Source organism: Callorhinus ursinus, unplaced genomic scaffold (genome assembly GCF_003265705.2).
Source record: "Callorhinus ursinus isolate GAN/ISIS: 27379988/994484 unplaced genomic scaffold, GSC_fseal_2.0 scaffold9, whole genome shotgun sequence".
Classification (NCBI taxonomy): domain Eukaryota; kingdom Metazoa; phylum Chordata; class Mammalia; order Carnivora; family Otariidae; genus Callorhinus; species Callorhinus ursinus.
Window position 1 is genome coordinate 4,840,059 of NW_027397071.1, and position 18,501 is coordinate 4,858,559.

The 18,501-nt window shown below is 38.1% G+C and overlaps 1 protein-coding gene across 7 annotated transcripts in view; it reads left to right on the forward strand.

Annotated features, from left to right (window-relative positions):
- The window catches only part of TSPAN2 (tetraspanin 2), a 72,367-nt gene extending 55,189 nt beyond the window's left edge, over positions 1-17,178 (forward strand). For 6 of the 7 annotated variants that reach the window (XM_073896081.1, XM_025872502.2, XM_025872504.2 and 3 more), the window contains 2 exons: positions 14,335-14,418; positions 16,991-17,178. In XM_073896081.1, the coding sequence (XP_073752182.1) occupies positions 14,335-14,418; positions 16,991-17,056 (150 nt within the window). In that variant the 3' untranslated portion in view covers positions 17,057-17,178. The remainder of the gene's footprint in view (positions 1-14,334; positions 14,419-16,990) is intronic. The other variant, XM_025872506.2, reaches the window with a different exon arrangement.
- Positions 17,179-18,501: the final 1,323 nt, after the last annotated feature.

Sequence of the window (18,501 nt, forward strand, 5' to 3'; positions counted from 1 at the left end):
TTCTTTCACTCAGCATAACACCCTCCAGTTCCATCCACGTCGTTGCAAATGGCAAGATCTCATTCCTTTTGATGGCTGCATAATATTCCATTGTGTATATATACCACCTCTTCTTTATCCATTCATCTGTCGATGGACATCTTGGCTCTTTCCACAGTTTGGCTATTGTGGACATTGCTGCTATAAACATTGGGGTGCACATACGCCTTCGGATCCCCACATTTGTATCTTTCTGGTAAATACCCAGTAGTGCAATTGCTGGATCATAGGGTAGCTCTATTTTCAGCTTTTTGAGGAACCTCCGCACTGTTTTCCAGGGTGGTTACACCAGCTTGCATTCCCACCAACACTGTAGGAGGGTTCCCCTTTTTCCACATCCCCACCAACATCTGTCATTTCCTTTGTTAATTTTAGCCACTCTGACTGGTGTGAGGTGGTATCTCATTGAGGTTTTGATTTGGATTTCCCTGATGTGCTCAACATCAAGCGATGTTGAGCACTTTTTCATGTGTCTCTTGGCCATTTGGATGTCTCCTTTGGAAAAATGTCTGTTCATATCTTCTGCCCATTTCTTGATTGGATCATTTGTTCTTTGGGTGTTGAGTTTGATAAGTTCTTTATAGATTTTGGATACTAGCCCTTTAGCTGATATGCCATTTGCAAATATCTTCTCCCATTCTGTCGGTTGTCTTTTGGTTTTATTGACTGTTTCTTTCACTGTGCAAAAGCTTTTTATCTTGATGAAATCCCAATAGTTCATTTTTGCCCTTGTTTCCCTTGGCTTTGGCAATGTTTCTAGGAAGAAGTTGCTGCGGCCGAGGTCAAAGAGGTTGCGGCCTGTGTTCTCCTTTATGATTTTGATGAACTCCTGTCTCAAGTTTAGGTCTTTCAACCGTTTGGAGTCTGTTTTTATGTGTGGTGTAAGGAAATGGTCCAGTTTCATTCTTCTGCATGGGGCTGTCCAGTTTTCCCAACACGAATTGTTGAAGAGACTGTCTTTTTTCCACTGGACATTCTTTCCTGCTTTGTCAAAGATGAGTTGACCATAGAGTTGAGGGTCCATTTCTGGGCTCTCGATTCTGTTCCATTGATCTATGGGTCTGTTTTTGTGCCAGTACCATACTGTCTTGATGATGACAGCTTTGTAATAGAGCTGGAAGTCCGGAATTGTGATGCGTCCAGCTTTGCTTTTCTTTTTCAACATTTCTCTGGCTATTCGGGGTCTCTTCTGGTTCCATACAAATTTTAGGATTATTTGTTCCATTTCTTTGAAAAAAGTGGATGGTATTTTGATGGAGATTGCATTGAATGTGTAGATTGCTCTAGGTAGCATTGACATCTTCACAATATTTGTTCTTCCAATCCATGAGCATGGAACATTTTTCCATTTCTTTGTGTCTTCCTCAATTTCTTTAATGAGTATTTTATAGTTTTCTGAGTACAGATCCTTTGACTCTTTGGTTAGATTTATTCCTAGGTATCTTATGGTTTTGGGTGCAATTGTAAATGGGATCGACTCCTTAATTTGTCTCTCTTCTGTCTCGTTGTTGGTGTATAGGAATGCCACTGATTTCTGTGCATTGATTTTATAGCCTGCTACTTGACTGAATTCCTGTATGAGTTCTAGCAGTTTTGGGGTGGAGACTTTGGGGTTTTCCACATAAAGTATCATATCATCTGCAAAGAGGGAGAGTTTGACTTCTTTGCCGATTTGGATGCCTTTGATTTCTTTTTGTTGTCTGATTGCTGTGGCTAGGACTTCTAACACTATGTTGAATAGCAGTGGTGAGAGTGGACATCCCTGCCGCGTTCCTGACCTTAGGGGAAAAGCTCTCAGCTTTTCCCCCATTGAGAATGATATTCGCTGTAGGTTTTTCATAGATGGCTTTTATGATATTGAGGTACATACCCTCTATCCCGATACTCTGAAGAGTTTTGATCAAGAAAGGATGCTGTACTTTGTCAAATGCTTTTTCTGCATCTCTTGAGAGGATCATATGATTCTTGTTCTTTCTTTTGTTAATATATTGTATCACGTTGATTGATTTGAGGATGCTGAACCAACCTTGCAGCCCAGGGATAAATCCCACTTGGTCATGGTGAATAATCCTTTTAATGTACTGTTGGATCCTATTGGCTAGTATTTTGGTGAGAATTTTTGCATCCATGTTCATCAAGGATATTGGTCTGTAATTATCCTTTTTGATGGGGTCTTTGTCTGGTTTGGGGATCAAGGTAATGGTGTCCTCATAAAATGAGTTTGGAAGTTTTCCTTCCATTTCTTTTTTTTGAAACAGTTTCAGGAGAATAGGTATTAATTCTTCTTTAAATGTCTGATAGAATTCCCCTGGGAAGCCATCTGGCCCTGGGCTTTTGTTTGTTGGGAGATTTTTGATGACTGCTTCAATTTCCTTAGTAGTTATAGGTCTGTTCAGGTTTTCTATTTCTTCCTGGTTCAGTTTTGGTAGTTGATACATCTCTAGGAATGCACCCATTTCTTCCAGGTTATCTAATTTGCTGGCATAGAGTTGCTCATAATATGTTCTTATAATTGTTTGTATTTCTTTGGTGTTGGTTGTGATCTGTCCTCTTTCATTCATGATTTTGTTGATTTGGGTCATTTCTCTTTTCTTTTTGATCAGTCTGGCCAGAGGTTTATCAATCTTGTTAATTCTTTCAAAGAACCAGCTCCTAGTTTCGTTGATCTGTTCTACTGTTCTTTTGGTTTCTATTTCATTGATTTCTGCTCTGATCTTTATTATTTCTCTTCTCCTGCTGGGTTTAGGCTTTATTTGCTGTTCTTTCTCCAGCTCCTTTAGGTGTAGGGTTAGATTGTTTATTTGAGATCTTTCTTGTTTCTTGAGAAAGGCTTGTATTGCTATATACTTTCCTCTCAGGACTGCCTTTGCTGTATCCCGAAGATTTTGGACAGTTGTGTTTTCATTTTCATTGGTTTCCATGAATTTTTTTAATTCTTCTTTAATTTCCTGGTTGACCCATTCATTCTTATTAGGATGCTCTTTAGCCTCCATGTATTTGAGTTCTTTCCGACTTTCCTCTTGTGATTGAGTTCTAGTTTCAAAGCATTGTGGTCTGAAAATATGCAGGGAATGATCCCAATCCTTTGGTACCGGTTGAGACCTGATTTGTGACCTAGGATGTGATCAGTTCTGGAGAATGTTCCATGGGCACTAGAGAAGAATGTGTATTCCGTTGCTTTGGGATGGAATGTTCTGAATATGTCTGTGAAGTCCATTTGGTCCAGTGTGTCATTTAAAGTCTTTATTTCCTTGTTGATCTTTTGCTTAGATGATCTGTCCATTTCAGTCAGGGGGGTGTTAAAGTCCCCCACTATTATTGTATTGTTGTCGATGTGTTTCTTTGCTTTTGTTATTATTTGCCTTATATAATTCGCTGCTCCCATGTTTGTGGCATAGATATTTACAATTGTTAGATCTTGTTGGATAGACCCTTTAAGTAGGATATAATGTCCTTCCTCATCTCTTATTACAGTCTTTGTTTTAAAATCTAGTTTGTCTGATATAAGGATTGCCACCCCAGCTTTCTTTTGGTGTCCATTAGCATGGTAAATGGTTTTCCACCCCCTCACTTTCAATCTGGGGGTGTCTTTGGGTCTAAAATGAGTCTCTTGCAGACAGCATATTGATGGGTCTTGTTTTTTAATCCAATCTGATAGTCTTTGTCTTTTGATTGGGGCATTGAGCCCATTTACATTCAGGGTAACTATTGAAAGGTATGAATTTAGTGCCATTGTATTGCCTGTAAGGTGACTGTTACTGTATGTTGTCTGTGTTCCTTTCTGATCTTTGCTGCTTTTAGGCTCTCTCTTTGCTTAGAGGACCCCTTTCAATATTTCTTGGAGGACTGGTTTCGTGTTTGCAAATTCCTTTAGTTTTTGTTTGTTCTGGAAGCTTTTTATCTCTCCTTCTATTTTCAATGACAGCCTAGCTGGATATAGTATTCTTGGCTGCATATTTTTCTCGTTTAGTGCTCTGAAGATATCTTGCCAGTCCTTTCTGGCGTGCCAGGTCTCTGTGGATAGGTCTGTTGCCAATCTAATATTTTTACCATTTTAGGTTACATATCTCTTCTCCCGAGCTGCTTTCAGGATTTTCTCTTTGTCTCTGAGACTCGTAAGTTTTACTATTAGATGTCGGGGTGCTGACCTATTTTTATTGATTTTGAGAGGGGTTCTCTGTGCTTCCTGGATTTTGATGCCTGTTACCTTCCTCACATTGGGGAAGTTCTCTGCTATTATTTGCTCCAATATACCTTCTGCCCCTCTCTCTCTTTCTTCTTCTTCTGGGATCCCAATTATTCTAATGTTGTTTCGTCTTATCGAATCACTTATCTCTCGAATTCTGCCCTCGTGATCCTGTAGTTGTTTCTCTCTCTTTTTCTCAGCCTCTTTACTTTCCATCATTTGGTCTTCTATATCACTGATTCTCTCTTCTGCCTCATTTATCCTAGCAGTTAGTGCCCCCATTTTTTATTGCACCTCATCAATAGCCTTTTTGATTTTGACTTGGTTAGATTTTAGTTCTTTTTTTCTCCAGAAAGGGTTTCTCTAATAATTTCCACGCTTTTTTCAAGCCCAGCTAGTATCTTTAAAGTCATGATTCTGAACTCTAGGTCTGACATCATACTAATGTCCGTATTGAGTAGGTCCCTGGCTGACGGTACTACCTCTTGTTCTTTTTGCTGAGGTGATTTTTTTCATCTTGTCATTTTGTCCAGAGGAGAATAGATGAATGAGAGAACAAAATGCTAACAGGTTAACAACGTCCCCAGAAAATATACTGTATACAAATCAGAAAAGACCTGAAACCAGGGGAAAAGAAAGGGAAAGAAAGAAAAAAGAAAGAGAAAAAAGAAAAAAAAAAGAAAAAAGAAAAAAAAAGATAAAAACAAAAACAGAACAATACAAAAAAAGCAGAATGTGATCAAATATGATCAGGCTAGTGCATAGATCAGTGCCACACACTAGATTTTGGGCGTATTTTGGTCTTTTAGAAAAAAGTGCCTCCTAAAATTTTAAAGGAAGAAAGACATATATGTACAAAATAAGTGTTGATACAATGAAGGGATAGAAGATGATTGTAAAGATGAAAATTATAAAATATTTTATAAAAGGACTTGATAATATAAGAAGTTGTTTGATAAAAGAAAGAAGATTTAAAAAAAAAAAAGAAAGAAAAAAGGGAGAGAATGTGATCAGGCAGGAGACTAGAACAGAACCATACACTAGTGATTTAGGGTATATTTTTATCTGTTAGAAGAAACTGTATCTTAAAATTTTGAAGAGAGAACAACTTATATATATATGCCAAAAATAAGGGTAACTACTATGAAGGGATAAAATATGACTCTAAAACTGAAAAATAAAAAAAATTTTTTTTTAAAAAAAGAGATTGATAAGATGTTGGTTGAAAAAGGGAAAAAGAAGAAAAAGAAAAAAAAACAGTTAACAAAAATTAACTTTGATGAACTAATGAATCATGGTAAAAAAAAAAAGCCATGAATTCTATGTGCAGTATTCCCCTAGCGCTGGAGTTCTCCCGTTCTCCTTGATCGGTAAACTTGGTCTTGGCTTGCTGGCTGTTCGTGTTGATCTTCTGGGGGAGGGGCCTGTTGCTGTGGTTTCCAAATGTCTTTGCCGGAGGCTGAATTGCCCCGCCCTTGTCGGTCCGGGCTAAGCAAGCTGCTCGGGTTTGATCTCAGGAGCTTTTGTTCCCTGCAAGCTCTCCGTACAGCTATTCTTTTCTTCGATCTCCTGTTAGTTCGTAGGTGTTCAGAATGGTTTGATCCCTATCCAGGTGAGTTCCTGAGACCAGATGAAATCCAGGTCTCCTACTCCTCCGCCATCTTGCTCCGCCCCCACCGACACAGCTGACTTTCTTAACACACAGAAACAGACACAGAGAGGCAGACAAAATGGGGAGACAGAAATTTGTCCCAAACAAATTAACAGAACAAGGCTACATCCAGAGATCTAAGCAAGACAGATAAAAGTAACATGCCTGATGGCATATTTAAAGCAGTGATCATAAGGATACTCACTGGACTTGAGAAAAGAGTGGAAGACCTGAGTGAGACCCTTAGCACAGAGATAAGGAATAACATAGCAGAAATAAAGGGCTCAATAAACAAAATGAGAAACATGCTTGATGGAATGAACAGCAGGATGAAAGAAGCAGAGGAATGAATTAGTGACCTAGAAGACAGAGAGTAATGGAAAGTAATGGAAAGCTGAACAAAAGACAGAGAAAAGAATTATGCAAAGTGAGAATAGAATCAGGGACCTGAATGACTCCATCAAACATAATAGCATTCCTATATTAGGAGTCCCAGAAGAAGAAGAGAGAAAAAGGGCAGAAAATTCATTTGAAGAAATAATAGCAGAAAACTTCCCTAATCTGGGGAAGGAAACATATGTAGAGCTAAGAGACACAGACAGTTCCCATCAAAATCAACAAAAGCAGATCCACACCAAGACATATTGTCATTAAACTGGCAAAATATAGGGATAAAGAAAAAAATTTTAAAGCAAGACAAAAGAAGTCAGTACAAGGGAAAACCCATAGGCTAGCAGGAGATTTTCCAGCAGAAACTTCCCAAGCCAGAAGAGAATGGTATGAAATGTTCCGAGTGCTGAATGGGAAGGACCTTCAGCCAAGAACACTCTATGCAGGAAGAATACTCTGTCATTTAGAGTAAGAGAGATAAGTGGTTTCCCAGGCAAAAAACAAAACAAAATAAAACAAAAAACAACAGAGGAGTTAGTGACCACTAAACCAGCTCTGCAAGATATAGTAAAGGGGACTCTTTGAGTGATAAAGAGAGACCAAAAGTGACAGCATAGAAGTAGAATATACAAAAAGAATAAAAATGATTATTTCTGTAAAAAATCCATCCAGGAACTCACACAAAAAGGATATAAAATATAATAATATAACAACATATAAAAATATGGGGAGGAGAAGAAAAAACAATCAGTTCAAACTTAAACAACCATCAATTTAATAAGACTGCTATATGCAGAAGAGGTTATATACAAACCTAATGGTAACCATATGTCAAAAGCCACTAATGTGCAAAGAATAAAGAGGAAGCCAAATATATCACTAAAGAAAATCAGCAACCAAAAAAGAAAGACAAGAAAGTTTCAGAGAAAATCTTCACAAACAACCACAAAACAAATAATAAAATGACAATAAATACACATCTATAAATAATTATTTTGAATGTAAATAGACTAAATGTTCCAATCAAAAGACACAGGGTGACAGAATGGATTAAAAAAAACAAGACCCATCTATATGCTGCCCATAAGAGACTCAGACCTAAAGACACATGCAGATTTAAAGTGAGGGGACAGGGAAATGTCTATTATACAAATGGATATCAAAAGAAAGCTAGGATAGCAATACTTAAAATTGGACAAACTAGATTTTATTTTTTTTTTAAGATTTTTTATTTATTTATTTGACAGAGACAGAGAGAGCGAGAGCAGGAACACAAGCAGGGGGAGTGGGAGAGGGAGAAGCAGGCCTCCCGTGGAGCAGGGAGCCCGATGCAGGGCTCAATCCCAGGACCCTGGGATCATCACCTGAGCCGAAGGCAGACACTTAATGACTGAGCCACCCAGGCGCCCCTGGACAAACTAGATTTTAAACCAAAGACTATAACAAGAGATGAAGAAGGGCATTATATCATAATATAGAGGACGATCCAACAAGAAGATACAACAATTGTAAATATTTATGCTTCCAACAAGGGAACACTTAAATACAAAAAACAGTTAATAAAATACATAAAGGAACTAATCAATAAGAATACAGTAGGAGAGAACTTTAACATCCCACTTACAACAATGGACAAATCATCTAAACATAAAATCAACAAGGAAACAATGGCTTTGAATGATACACTGGACTAGATGGATTTAACAGATACATTCAGAACATTCCATCCTAAAAATTTTAAAGTGCACAGGGAACATTCTCCAGAAGAGATCACATATTAGCCCACAAAAAAAGCCTCAACAAATTCAAGATCAAAATCAAACCAAGCATATTTCTGACCACAACACTATGAAACTAGAAATCAATCACAAGAAAAAATCTGGAAAGACCACAAATACATGGAGGTTAAATAACATGCTACTAAACAATGAATGAGTCAACTGGGAAATAAAAGAAGAAATGAAAAAGTACATGAAACAAATGAAAATGAAAACACAATGGTCCAAAACCTTTAGGATGCAACAAAAGCAGTTCTAAGAGGGAAGTTTATAGCAATACATGCCTACCTCAAGAAGCAAGAAGAATCTCAAATAAACACCTAACCTTACACCAAAAAGAGCTAGAAGAAAACAAACAAAACCTAAAGCCAGCAGAAGAAAGTAAATAATAAAGATTAGAGCAGAAATTAATGATAAACTAAAAAAAAAAACACAAAGAACAGACCAATGACACCAGAGCTGCTGCTTTGAAAAATCAATAAAACTGATAAACCTCTAGCCAGATTTATCTAGAAAAAAAGAGAATGGACTCAAATAAATCACAAATGAGGAGGAGAAATAACAACCAACACCATAGAAAAACAATCTTAAGAGAATATTATGAAAGACTATATGCCAACAAATTGGAAAACCTAGTAGAAATGGATTAATTCTTAGAAACATATAACCTCCCACAACTGAATCAGAGAGGGAAAAAAAAATGTGAACAGACTGAATATTAACAATGAAATTGAATCAGTACTTTAAAAACTCCCAAAAAAACAAAAATCCAGTACCAGATGCCTTCACAGGCAAAGTCTACCAAATATTTAAAGAAGAGTTAATACCTATTCTTCTCAAACTATTCCAAAAATTGAAAAGGAAAGAAAACTTCCAAATTCATTCTATGAAGCCAACATTACCCTGATACCAAAACCAGATGAAACACCACTAAAAAAGAGAACTTCAGGACAATATCCCTGATGAACATGGATGTAAATATTCTCAACAAAAAATACTGGTAAACCAAACCCAACACTACATTTGAAAAATCACTCTCACCATGATCAAGTGGGGTTTATTCCTGGGTTGCCAGGGTGGTTCGATATTCACAAATCCACATCACATCAATAAGAGAGAGGATAAGAACCATATGATCAGAAAAAGTATTTGACAAAGTATAACATCCATTCAAGAAAAAAACCCTCAACAAACTAGGTTTAGAGGAAACATATCTCAACATAATAAAGGCCATATATGAAAAACTAACACCCTCAATGGGGAAAAACTGAGAGCTTTCCCCTAAGGTCAGGAACAAGAAAAGGATGTCCACTCTCACCACTTTTATTCAAAATAGTACTGGAAGTCCTAGCCACAGCAATCAGACAAGAAATAAAAGGCATCCAAATCAGTAAGAAGTAAAACATTCATTATTTGCAAACGACATGACACTATATATAGAAAAACCTTAAAGTCTCCACCAAAAAATTTGCTAGAACTGATAAACAAATTCTGTAAAGTCTCAGGATACAAAATCAATGTACAGAAATCTGTTGCATTTCTACACACCAATAATGAAGCAGCAGAAAGAGAAATTAAGAAAACAATCCCATTTATAATTGCACCCAAAATAATAAGATACCTAGAAATAAACCTAACCAAAGAGGTGAAAAACCTGTACTCTGATTACTATAAAACACTGGTGAAAGAAATTAAAGATAATAAAAAGAAATGAAAAGATATTCCATGATTATGGATTGGAAGAACAAATAATGTTAAAACGTCTATACTATGCAAAGCAATCTACACATTTAATGAAATTTCTATCAAAATACCAAGAGCATTTTTCACAGAACTAGAACAAGCAATCCTAAAATATGCATGGAACCACAAAAGACCCTGAATAATAACTAAAGCAATCTTGAAAAAGAAAAGCAAAGCTGGAGGCGTCATAATTCTGGACTTAAGTAATAGTACAAAGCTATGGTAATCAAGACAGTATGGTACAAAAACTGGCACAAAAACAGACACACAGATCAATGGAACAGAATAGAGAGCCCAGAAATGGACCTTCAACTCTATGGTCAACTAATCTTTGACAAAGCAGGAAAGAATGTCCAATGGAAAAAAGTCTCTTCAACAACTGGTGTTAGGAAAACTGGACAGCAACATGCAAAAGAATGAAACTGGACCACTCACTTAAACCATACACAAAAATAAACTCAAATGTATTAAAGACCTACATGTGAGACATGAAACCATAAAAAATCCTAGAAGAGAGCACAGGCAGTAAGTTCTTTGACATTGGCTATAGCAACATTTTTCCAGATATGTCTCTTGAGGCACGGAAAACAAAAGCAAAAAATAAACTATTGGGACATCATCAAAATAAAAAGTTTCTGCACAGCAAAGGAAACAATCAACAAAACTAAAAGGCAACCTACAGAATGGGAGAAGATATTTGCAAGTGACATATCTGATAAAGGGTTAGTATCCAAAATATATAAAGAACTTACAAAACTCAACACCCCAAAAAAAAATCCAATTAAAAAATAGGTAGAAGACATGAACAGGCATTTCTCCAAAGAAGATACACAGATGGTCAACAGGCACATGAAAAAAATGCTCAACATCACTTATCATGAGGGGAATGCAAATCAAAACTACAATAAGATACCACCTCACACCTCTCAGAATGGCTAAAATAAACAACACAAGAAAGAACAGGTGTTGGTGAGGATGTGAAGAAAAAGGAACCCTCATGCACTGTTGGTGTGGATGCAAACTTGGGCAGCCACTGTGGAAAACGTTATGGAGGCTCCTCACATAGTTAAAAATAGAACTACCTTATGATCTAGCAATCGCACTACTGGGTATTAACCCAAAGAAAACAAGAACACTAATTCAAAGTGATACATGCACCCCAATGTTTATAGCAGCATTATCAACAAAAGCCAAAATATGAAAGTAGCCCAAGTGTCCATCAACTGAGGAATGGATGCAGAAGACACTGTGTGTATACACAAACACACACACACACACGCACACACACTGGAATATTATTCAACCATTAAAAAATGAAATCTCCCCATTTGCAATGACATAGATGGAGCTGGAGAGTATAATGCTAAGCGAAAGAAGTCAGAGAAAGACAAATACCATATGATTTCACTCATATGTGAAGTTTAAGAAACAAGCAAAGGGGAAAAAATAAGAGAGAGAGAGACAAATCAAGAAACAGACTCTTAACTATAGAGAACAAACTGATGATTACCAGAGAGAGGGGGGTGGGGGGATGGGTTCAATAGGTAATGGGATTAAGGAGTGCACTTGTTGTGATGAGCATAGCGTGATGTATGGCACTGTTAATTACTATATTATACACCTGAAACTAATATAACACTGTATGTTAAGTAACTGGAATTAAAATTTAAAAAGAAATTAAAAAGTCTAGTGAGTTAAGTATGTTCATGCCCTCTGATTCAGAAATTCCACTCCTCAATTTATTTTAAGGAAAAGAAATCAGAGATAAGGTATCATTGCAGTGTTTTTCATAAGAATAAAATACTGAATAGGCCATTAATATGTAACAATAGGGGATTGTCTAAATTATGTACTATCATATGATTGTTTTACAACCATTAAAAGCCACTATTTCAGGGCACCTGGGTGGCTCAGTCAGTTAAGCGACTGCCTTCGGCTCAGGTCATGATCCTGGAGTCCCAGGATCGAGTCCCGCATCGGGCTCCCTGCTTGGCAGAGAGTCTGCTTCTCCCTCTGACCCTCCCCCCTCTCATGCGCCTTCTCTCTGTCTCTCATTCTCTCTCTCAAATAAAGAAATAAAATCTTTACCACTATTTCAAAGAATTTTTAAAGAAAGTAATTTTGAAGTCATAATTTTAAGTCTAAAAACCACATCGTTGGATATAAAGAACGAATTAAGCATGTGTTTGTGTTTAAGAATACACCAGGGGCGCCTGGGTGGTTCAGTCAGTCGGGCGTCTGACTTCAGCTCAGGTCATGGTCTTGAGGGCCTGGGATGAGCCCCGCATCGAGCTCCATGCTCAGTGGGGAGTCAGCTTGCCCCTCTCCCTCTCCCTGCCCCTTCCCCCCTGCTCATGTTCTCTCTCACTCTCTCTCAAATAAGTAAATAAAATCTTTAAAAAAAATACACCAATAGGGGTGGCTGGCTGGCTCAGTTGGTACAGCATGCAACTCCTGATCTCTGGGTTGTGAGTTCAAGCCCCACGTTGGGTGTAGAGATTACTTCAGAAAAATAAAATCTTAAAAAGAAAAAGAATACACCAACAGTGTTAGTGATTATCTTTAGTGTAAGAATACACATATGTCTTATTTTCTTTTTTTTAATCTGCAGTAGTTCCCCCTTATCTGTAGGGGATATGCTGCAAGACCCCAGTTGGTGGCTGAAACACAAATAGTACCAAACCCTATATATACTGTCTTTTTTCCTATACATACATACCTATGATAAAGTTTAACTTATAGATTAGGCACCATAAAACATGCACAGTAACTAATAATAGAATAAAACAATCATAATCATATACTGTAATAAAAGTTATATGAATATGATCTCTTTCTCACTCAAAATATCTTGCCGTACCCTACCTACCCTTGTTCTTGTGATGATGCGAGATGATAAAATGATGAGATTACTAGGTCACTGGGCTCCTAATGACCTAACAGTATGTTGGGATCATCTGCTTCCAGACCCGTGGTTCATCATGGGTAACAAACTGTGAATGCAAAACCACAGATAAGGGGGAACTACTGAATTCCCCAAATTTCAACAGTAAACACATATTTCTTCTACAATGAAGCAAACAAATACATGTTAGTTTTTTCACAAAAAAGAAGCTGGGTGTGAAAGCAAGGGGGGAATATGGGCAGAGCTAGGGGAGGACAATAGTAGAGGGTACTGTTTTAGACTGAAGAACACGGGCATGGCATTATATGATGAGTGGAAACGTCAATGGAGAAGTAGAGGCTAAATGTATAGGAAGAAAATAAGATAACTGACATTACAGGCTTCCTGAGGTGATGAGAGGGAGGAGACCTGGCTCTGTAAAGGGGTTCACTTTCAACAGAGAAGGGCACTTCTGTGGCTTTGATGAGAGAGAAGGAAGTAAGGAGCAGCGCTGCCTTGTTGACTTCGCATGCTCACTGCCTACAGCAGCGCCTGGCACTGAATAGAGCATGTAAGTTTATAGGTGAAGGAGAAGAAGGTTGGAGGATTTCTATAGGTTGACTCCCATTTTCTCCAGTGAGAGAGCCACTCTCTAGTGCAGTGGTTCTCAAACTTGTACCAGAATGTATTATAATGTGTTATTTTTCTGTGGGTCTGTATCCTTTTCTAAACTGTGAACTCCCTAAGGGCAGAAGAAATCATGTCTTATCTCCATATCTACCACACCATTCCAGTGACTGCCTGATGCAGGGTAGATGCTCAAGAGCTGTTTGTTGAATGAATGAATGAATGAATGCAGTATGGTAGGAGACATAAGTGGTAAGGGTTTCATATAGCTTATGTGAGTGTTAAAGGGAGTTGACCAGTGACAAATAAAAGGCCCTGGGCAGCCTAAAGACAAAATTGCATAGAGAGCATACCTCTGTACTTAAGAGAATTCCAAATAGAAGCTGGAGAAACTATTTATAATTACAAGTGATCCCTACTGCTCCCTGTCCAATTATCCTCCAGTCTTTGAACCTGCCCTGCACAAGTGTCTATGGGGCAGATGAGAGGATAGAGACCCACCCAGCCCAGCCATCATAGAAAGGAGTGGTCCTCTAACTGCTAACATTGTTTTCTTTTGTTTAATTTGAACGTGTATAGAATTTTAAGCCTCTTATTAGGTAATACCTACCTTCCATAATAAATTGGACCAAGTATGTAGAAAGTCTTTTAGATTATTAATGACAGTACAAAAGCAAGGGACTATTATTTGGGGGTTATTTTACTTATTTTTATATGCTGAAAGCAAGAAGATGCCCCAAATTTTTAAATGCTTCGGGTCCTAGAATAGCTTCCTCCAGCCAGGTTTCAGGGTTCTGAAGTAGTCGTTGGCCTAAATAGGAACATTCCACCAAAAAGAGAGGATTGTATTTTTTCCCCAATACACATTTTTGCTTTAAGGTTATCAGAATGGTGCTATCTGAGAGAAGTGGTTTAAATGTGAGCAGAAGCTGACAGGGATTAACTTTCACAGGATGCTCTGTAGAGCAGAGGGTTGGATCAGAGTGATGATTCACAGATACCATCGTTTGTTATTCCTTTTTTTTTTCCAAAACAGAATTGCATTGATGAAATTGAGGCCATAATCAGTGTTAAGCTCCAGCTCATCGGAATTGTTGGTATTGGGATTGCAGGTCTCACGGTGAGAAAGTTCTAGAACTTACCTTTTTTGCTTTCTAAGAAGCCTTTGCATCTTATTTGTCTTCAAGTGTGATATGGCAGTATCTTAGAAGAGATTTCTCATAAAAGTCGGACGTTTGTTGACAGGACATCTTCTAAGAACAAAGCTCATTTGACATAGCAATACTCAGTTCTCTAAAATATGATACCAATTTTAACTTTAACCTAATTATGACCTTGAGTTGATCACTGCAATAACTTCCCACATTAAGGCCAGCAAGCTTAAACTAGACAAGTCATTTCCAATTCTGGGTCACTCCTTACTGTTAGAAATTTTTAAAATAGCCTGCCAGGTTAATCTCTCTCACCTATGATTTGCAGAAGTAGCGTAGTGTAGTGATTAATAGTGCAAGCTCTGGCATCATGCTGTCTGGGTTCACCTCCTGGCTGCGCTACATACGGGCCCCGGGTTCACCTCCTGGCTGCGCTACTCACGGGCCCCGGGTTCACCTCCTGGCTGCGCTACTCACGGGCCCCGGGTTCACCTCCTGGCTGCGCTACATACGGGCCCCGGGTTCACCTCCTGGCTGCGCTACTCACGGGCCCCGGGTTCACCTCCTGGCTCCGCTACTCACGGGCCCTGGGATCGTGGGAAAGTTTCTTAATTTCTCTATCCCTCAATTCCCTCGTCTGTAAAATGAAGATTTTAATGTACCCACCTCATGAGATTGTTGTGAGGATAAAATGGGGTAATACAGATAAAGTATTTATAGGAATTAACTCATATAAAGTGTCTGGAAGATAGCACTCAATGAACGCTAGCTCTGTACATAATCTGAGTGTTCCGAAGCCCAGAATCCAGATAAAGGGAGTAACATATGCGGAAGTGTGAAGCATAGTGCACCCAGGCAGCTGCAGATGGCTCCGGGCCTCCAAAGTACAAGCGTGTGCAAGAATCGATAGGGGTCAAAGGGATGTGATAGGAGCAGCAAGAGATGACCGTGAGGATGGTGTGAGGGTCCACATAACCGTGGTCTTTGTGTGCCCTTTTGAGAGACTGGGCTTTATCCTTAAGGTAGTAGGAAGCCACCAAGGGCTAGAAGGACCTGTGTTGCCGTGTGGAGATAAGTTGCAGGGAGGCAGGATTTGAGTCAGGCCAGTAAAGAGGTGATTTCCACTGTCCAGGGGTTGAGCGATAATAGCTAATGCTAATGTAGTACTTACCACCTTGCTATCTCTGTAGATTAATTCATGGTATCAGCTAAGGCAGAGGCAAAGGGCATTACAAGGAAAATCAAGGAATTGGCAGTTTTCTGGGACACACAAGCATCTTCCCTCTTTTCTGTATTTAGAGCACAGAGGGGTGAGGCAACGGGGTGAAATACTATGCTGAGGACCTCCCAACCCAGGGACATCTCTCAGGCCCTCCTCACCTGCTCTGGGGCTAGCCTGGTTGCTATTCTGTGGCTTCCTGAGGACAATTTTGAGGCAGAAGATTTAAAAATGGGCTGCATAATAGAGGTATCAAAGAGACACTCCTAACAATTCTACAGTCTGAATGAGTGAGCATCCTAGAGGCAGTCACCCCTGACTCATGACAGTGCCAGGACAGTGCTGAAAAAGTTCCTTTCTGAGGGGATCCCTTTAGAGTACAACCAGGATGAAGCAAGGGTTGCATCCAACCTGACAACCACACTAAAGGGGGAAGGCTCTCTTTTGGTCATCTTGAATCAGCACCCCCAGAGTTCCTTCTGTAATTCCTTTCTTCTTAAGGTAAGGGTTGCACAGCGTGGTCAGTTAGCCAAATGTCCATTAGATGTCTCCCCTGCCATACACTGGAACTGAGATCTGGCAGCCAGAAGCATAGAGCCCTGCTCCAGGCTGTTCTCTTAAGCCTACCTCTTCCCTTCCATAATAGCAGATAATACATGGCTTTTTAAATGTAACATTTATAGGTTCTAGCCTGATGTAGGATAGGATTAAGGAGAGAATCATAGGGTTATGGTACAGATTTCTTTAAACAAACATTGACAGTAGTTAATAAACATCGCACCCACAGATTACATTCTATAGGCTTTGTGAAATTGTAGGGGAAATGATTGAGAACAAGAAAGATCTTTTGGCATCCTTTTATTCAAACCATACCAGTGGCTATTGGTTTTGCCAAGTATTTGGCTTTTCAAGGAATTATCCAAGAGGCAGAAGACGTCAGTAATACCATAGTTCCAACACCTCAGTTTATGCTTTGGGAAAACTATTGAGTTAAATAGTGAAGCATCATTTGTACCTTAAAATGGAGCAGGAAAAGTGAAGAGATGCTCTACTTTGTAATCTGTGGTCACTGTTTCAAAATTTCAGAGCTTTTCCAACAATAAGAAACTATTTAGACCAAAGTGTAAACAGCTAATAGTTGACAGGTTAATATGGAACTCTTTAGCCATCAGCCATAATTAAGTAGTATATATAAAAAATGCCATTATAGCAAGTAATTATTGGTTATAATTATTTGTTAGACATCCACACAGTTTGCTGACTTTTTTTAAATCAATTTCTATCATTTGAAAGTCATTAACAAGTGGTTCCTTCTGTTTCAGATCTTTGGCATGATATTCAGCATGGTTCTTTGCTGTGCAATACGAACCTCACGAGATATGATATGAAGCTACTTCTACATGAAAATTGCAATCTAGAGCCTTCATACGGCTGTCACCAGAACTGTCTCCTGGCTCATTTTTAATATTCAAAGGACATTAGGATCTAAAATAATATGCTGTTAATTGTACATTTGCACATGTATGTATGTTTGGCTCATTATTCGTTTACCCCTTGAGTGAATGCTGTGTATATGTTGACTGAGATTCATGTGTGATCTGTGTGTTTCTGGTGTATGCATTGTACATAATGAAATCTGTTTGCTGGAAATTCCTGGTTCTTACTGTATCAGAGGAACAACCTATTTGACTCTCAGAAAAAGATCATCAAACTTTGATAAACTTTAAAAACTTGGCTATTCAGAAGAAATGATAATGGGTCATTTTCTCAGATTCTAGCCATAGAAAGTTAGATACAGAGAATTCGGGATTTCTGGTTAACGGAAGCAATAAGTTACAGGACTTGAGAGATCATGGTGTAGTGCTAAAACTGACTACATCTGAGTTAGGTGTAAGGGTTTCCTGGGATTTTTTTATATACATACTCTACCCAGAACACAGTAAAACACAATTTTAGAACTAAACACATCTGTAAAACTAAATATAGCATGGAAAATCTAATTTGAATAAGTCATACTTTCCTAGTATTTAAAAACAAAAAACTCCCTCTGAAGAGTGGTCACACAATCATGTGCCCTATAAAAGTGAGTGTTTTTAGGACTTTAAAAAAATACTTTTTAGTAACTTTTTAAAGAAATTTTTTGTTCTTATATAAATACATTTAAATATTACTTTATAACTTTCTTTTTCTGACTCTGCTCTGAACTACAACAGCCCTCACATGAACAAAAGGACTTTTATCTCAAATTTTTCCATGTTTCTCCAAATGTACAAACAGAAAGACAAGAGCAAGAGATCTGGCAGTTGCAAATAGTGGGAAAGAGAATTTTTACTGGCACTGTATCTTTGAAATACCTCATAACTTGAGTTTACATATTTTCCTAATTTTTTGTATTTTTCTTATTCACCTAGAGAATTCTTCTTCATAGATTTTGACCTACTGTTTTCACCCCTTAAGATAAAACAAAATCCTTCCTAATTCATATATTATAAGCATCCTTGGCCAAACCAAAAGAAAGAAAAGCCTCTACTAGTTGCGTGCACATAGCAGAGACAAGCTAAGAAAATTAAAATACTTAAACCCCCAGAACAGAAATATTTTTTTCTATGTAAATCTCCCATAAAAATAAAATTTTCATGTTCTTTATGGTCTTGAAGCTTCAATTTAGGTAGGTAAACCCAAATTTAGAATCTAAACTTATATCTTTGTCAATTTTTAACAACTTAGTACATTTAGTAGATCATAGAGGGTTTTTTTTTATTACATTTTAAAAGGCCACACAAAAGTGAAAGTACGGGGGACTTTGGAAACCATGTAAGTTCATATGCCTGTG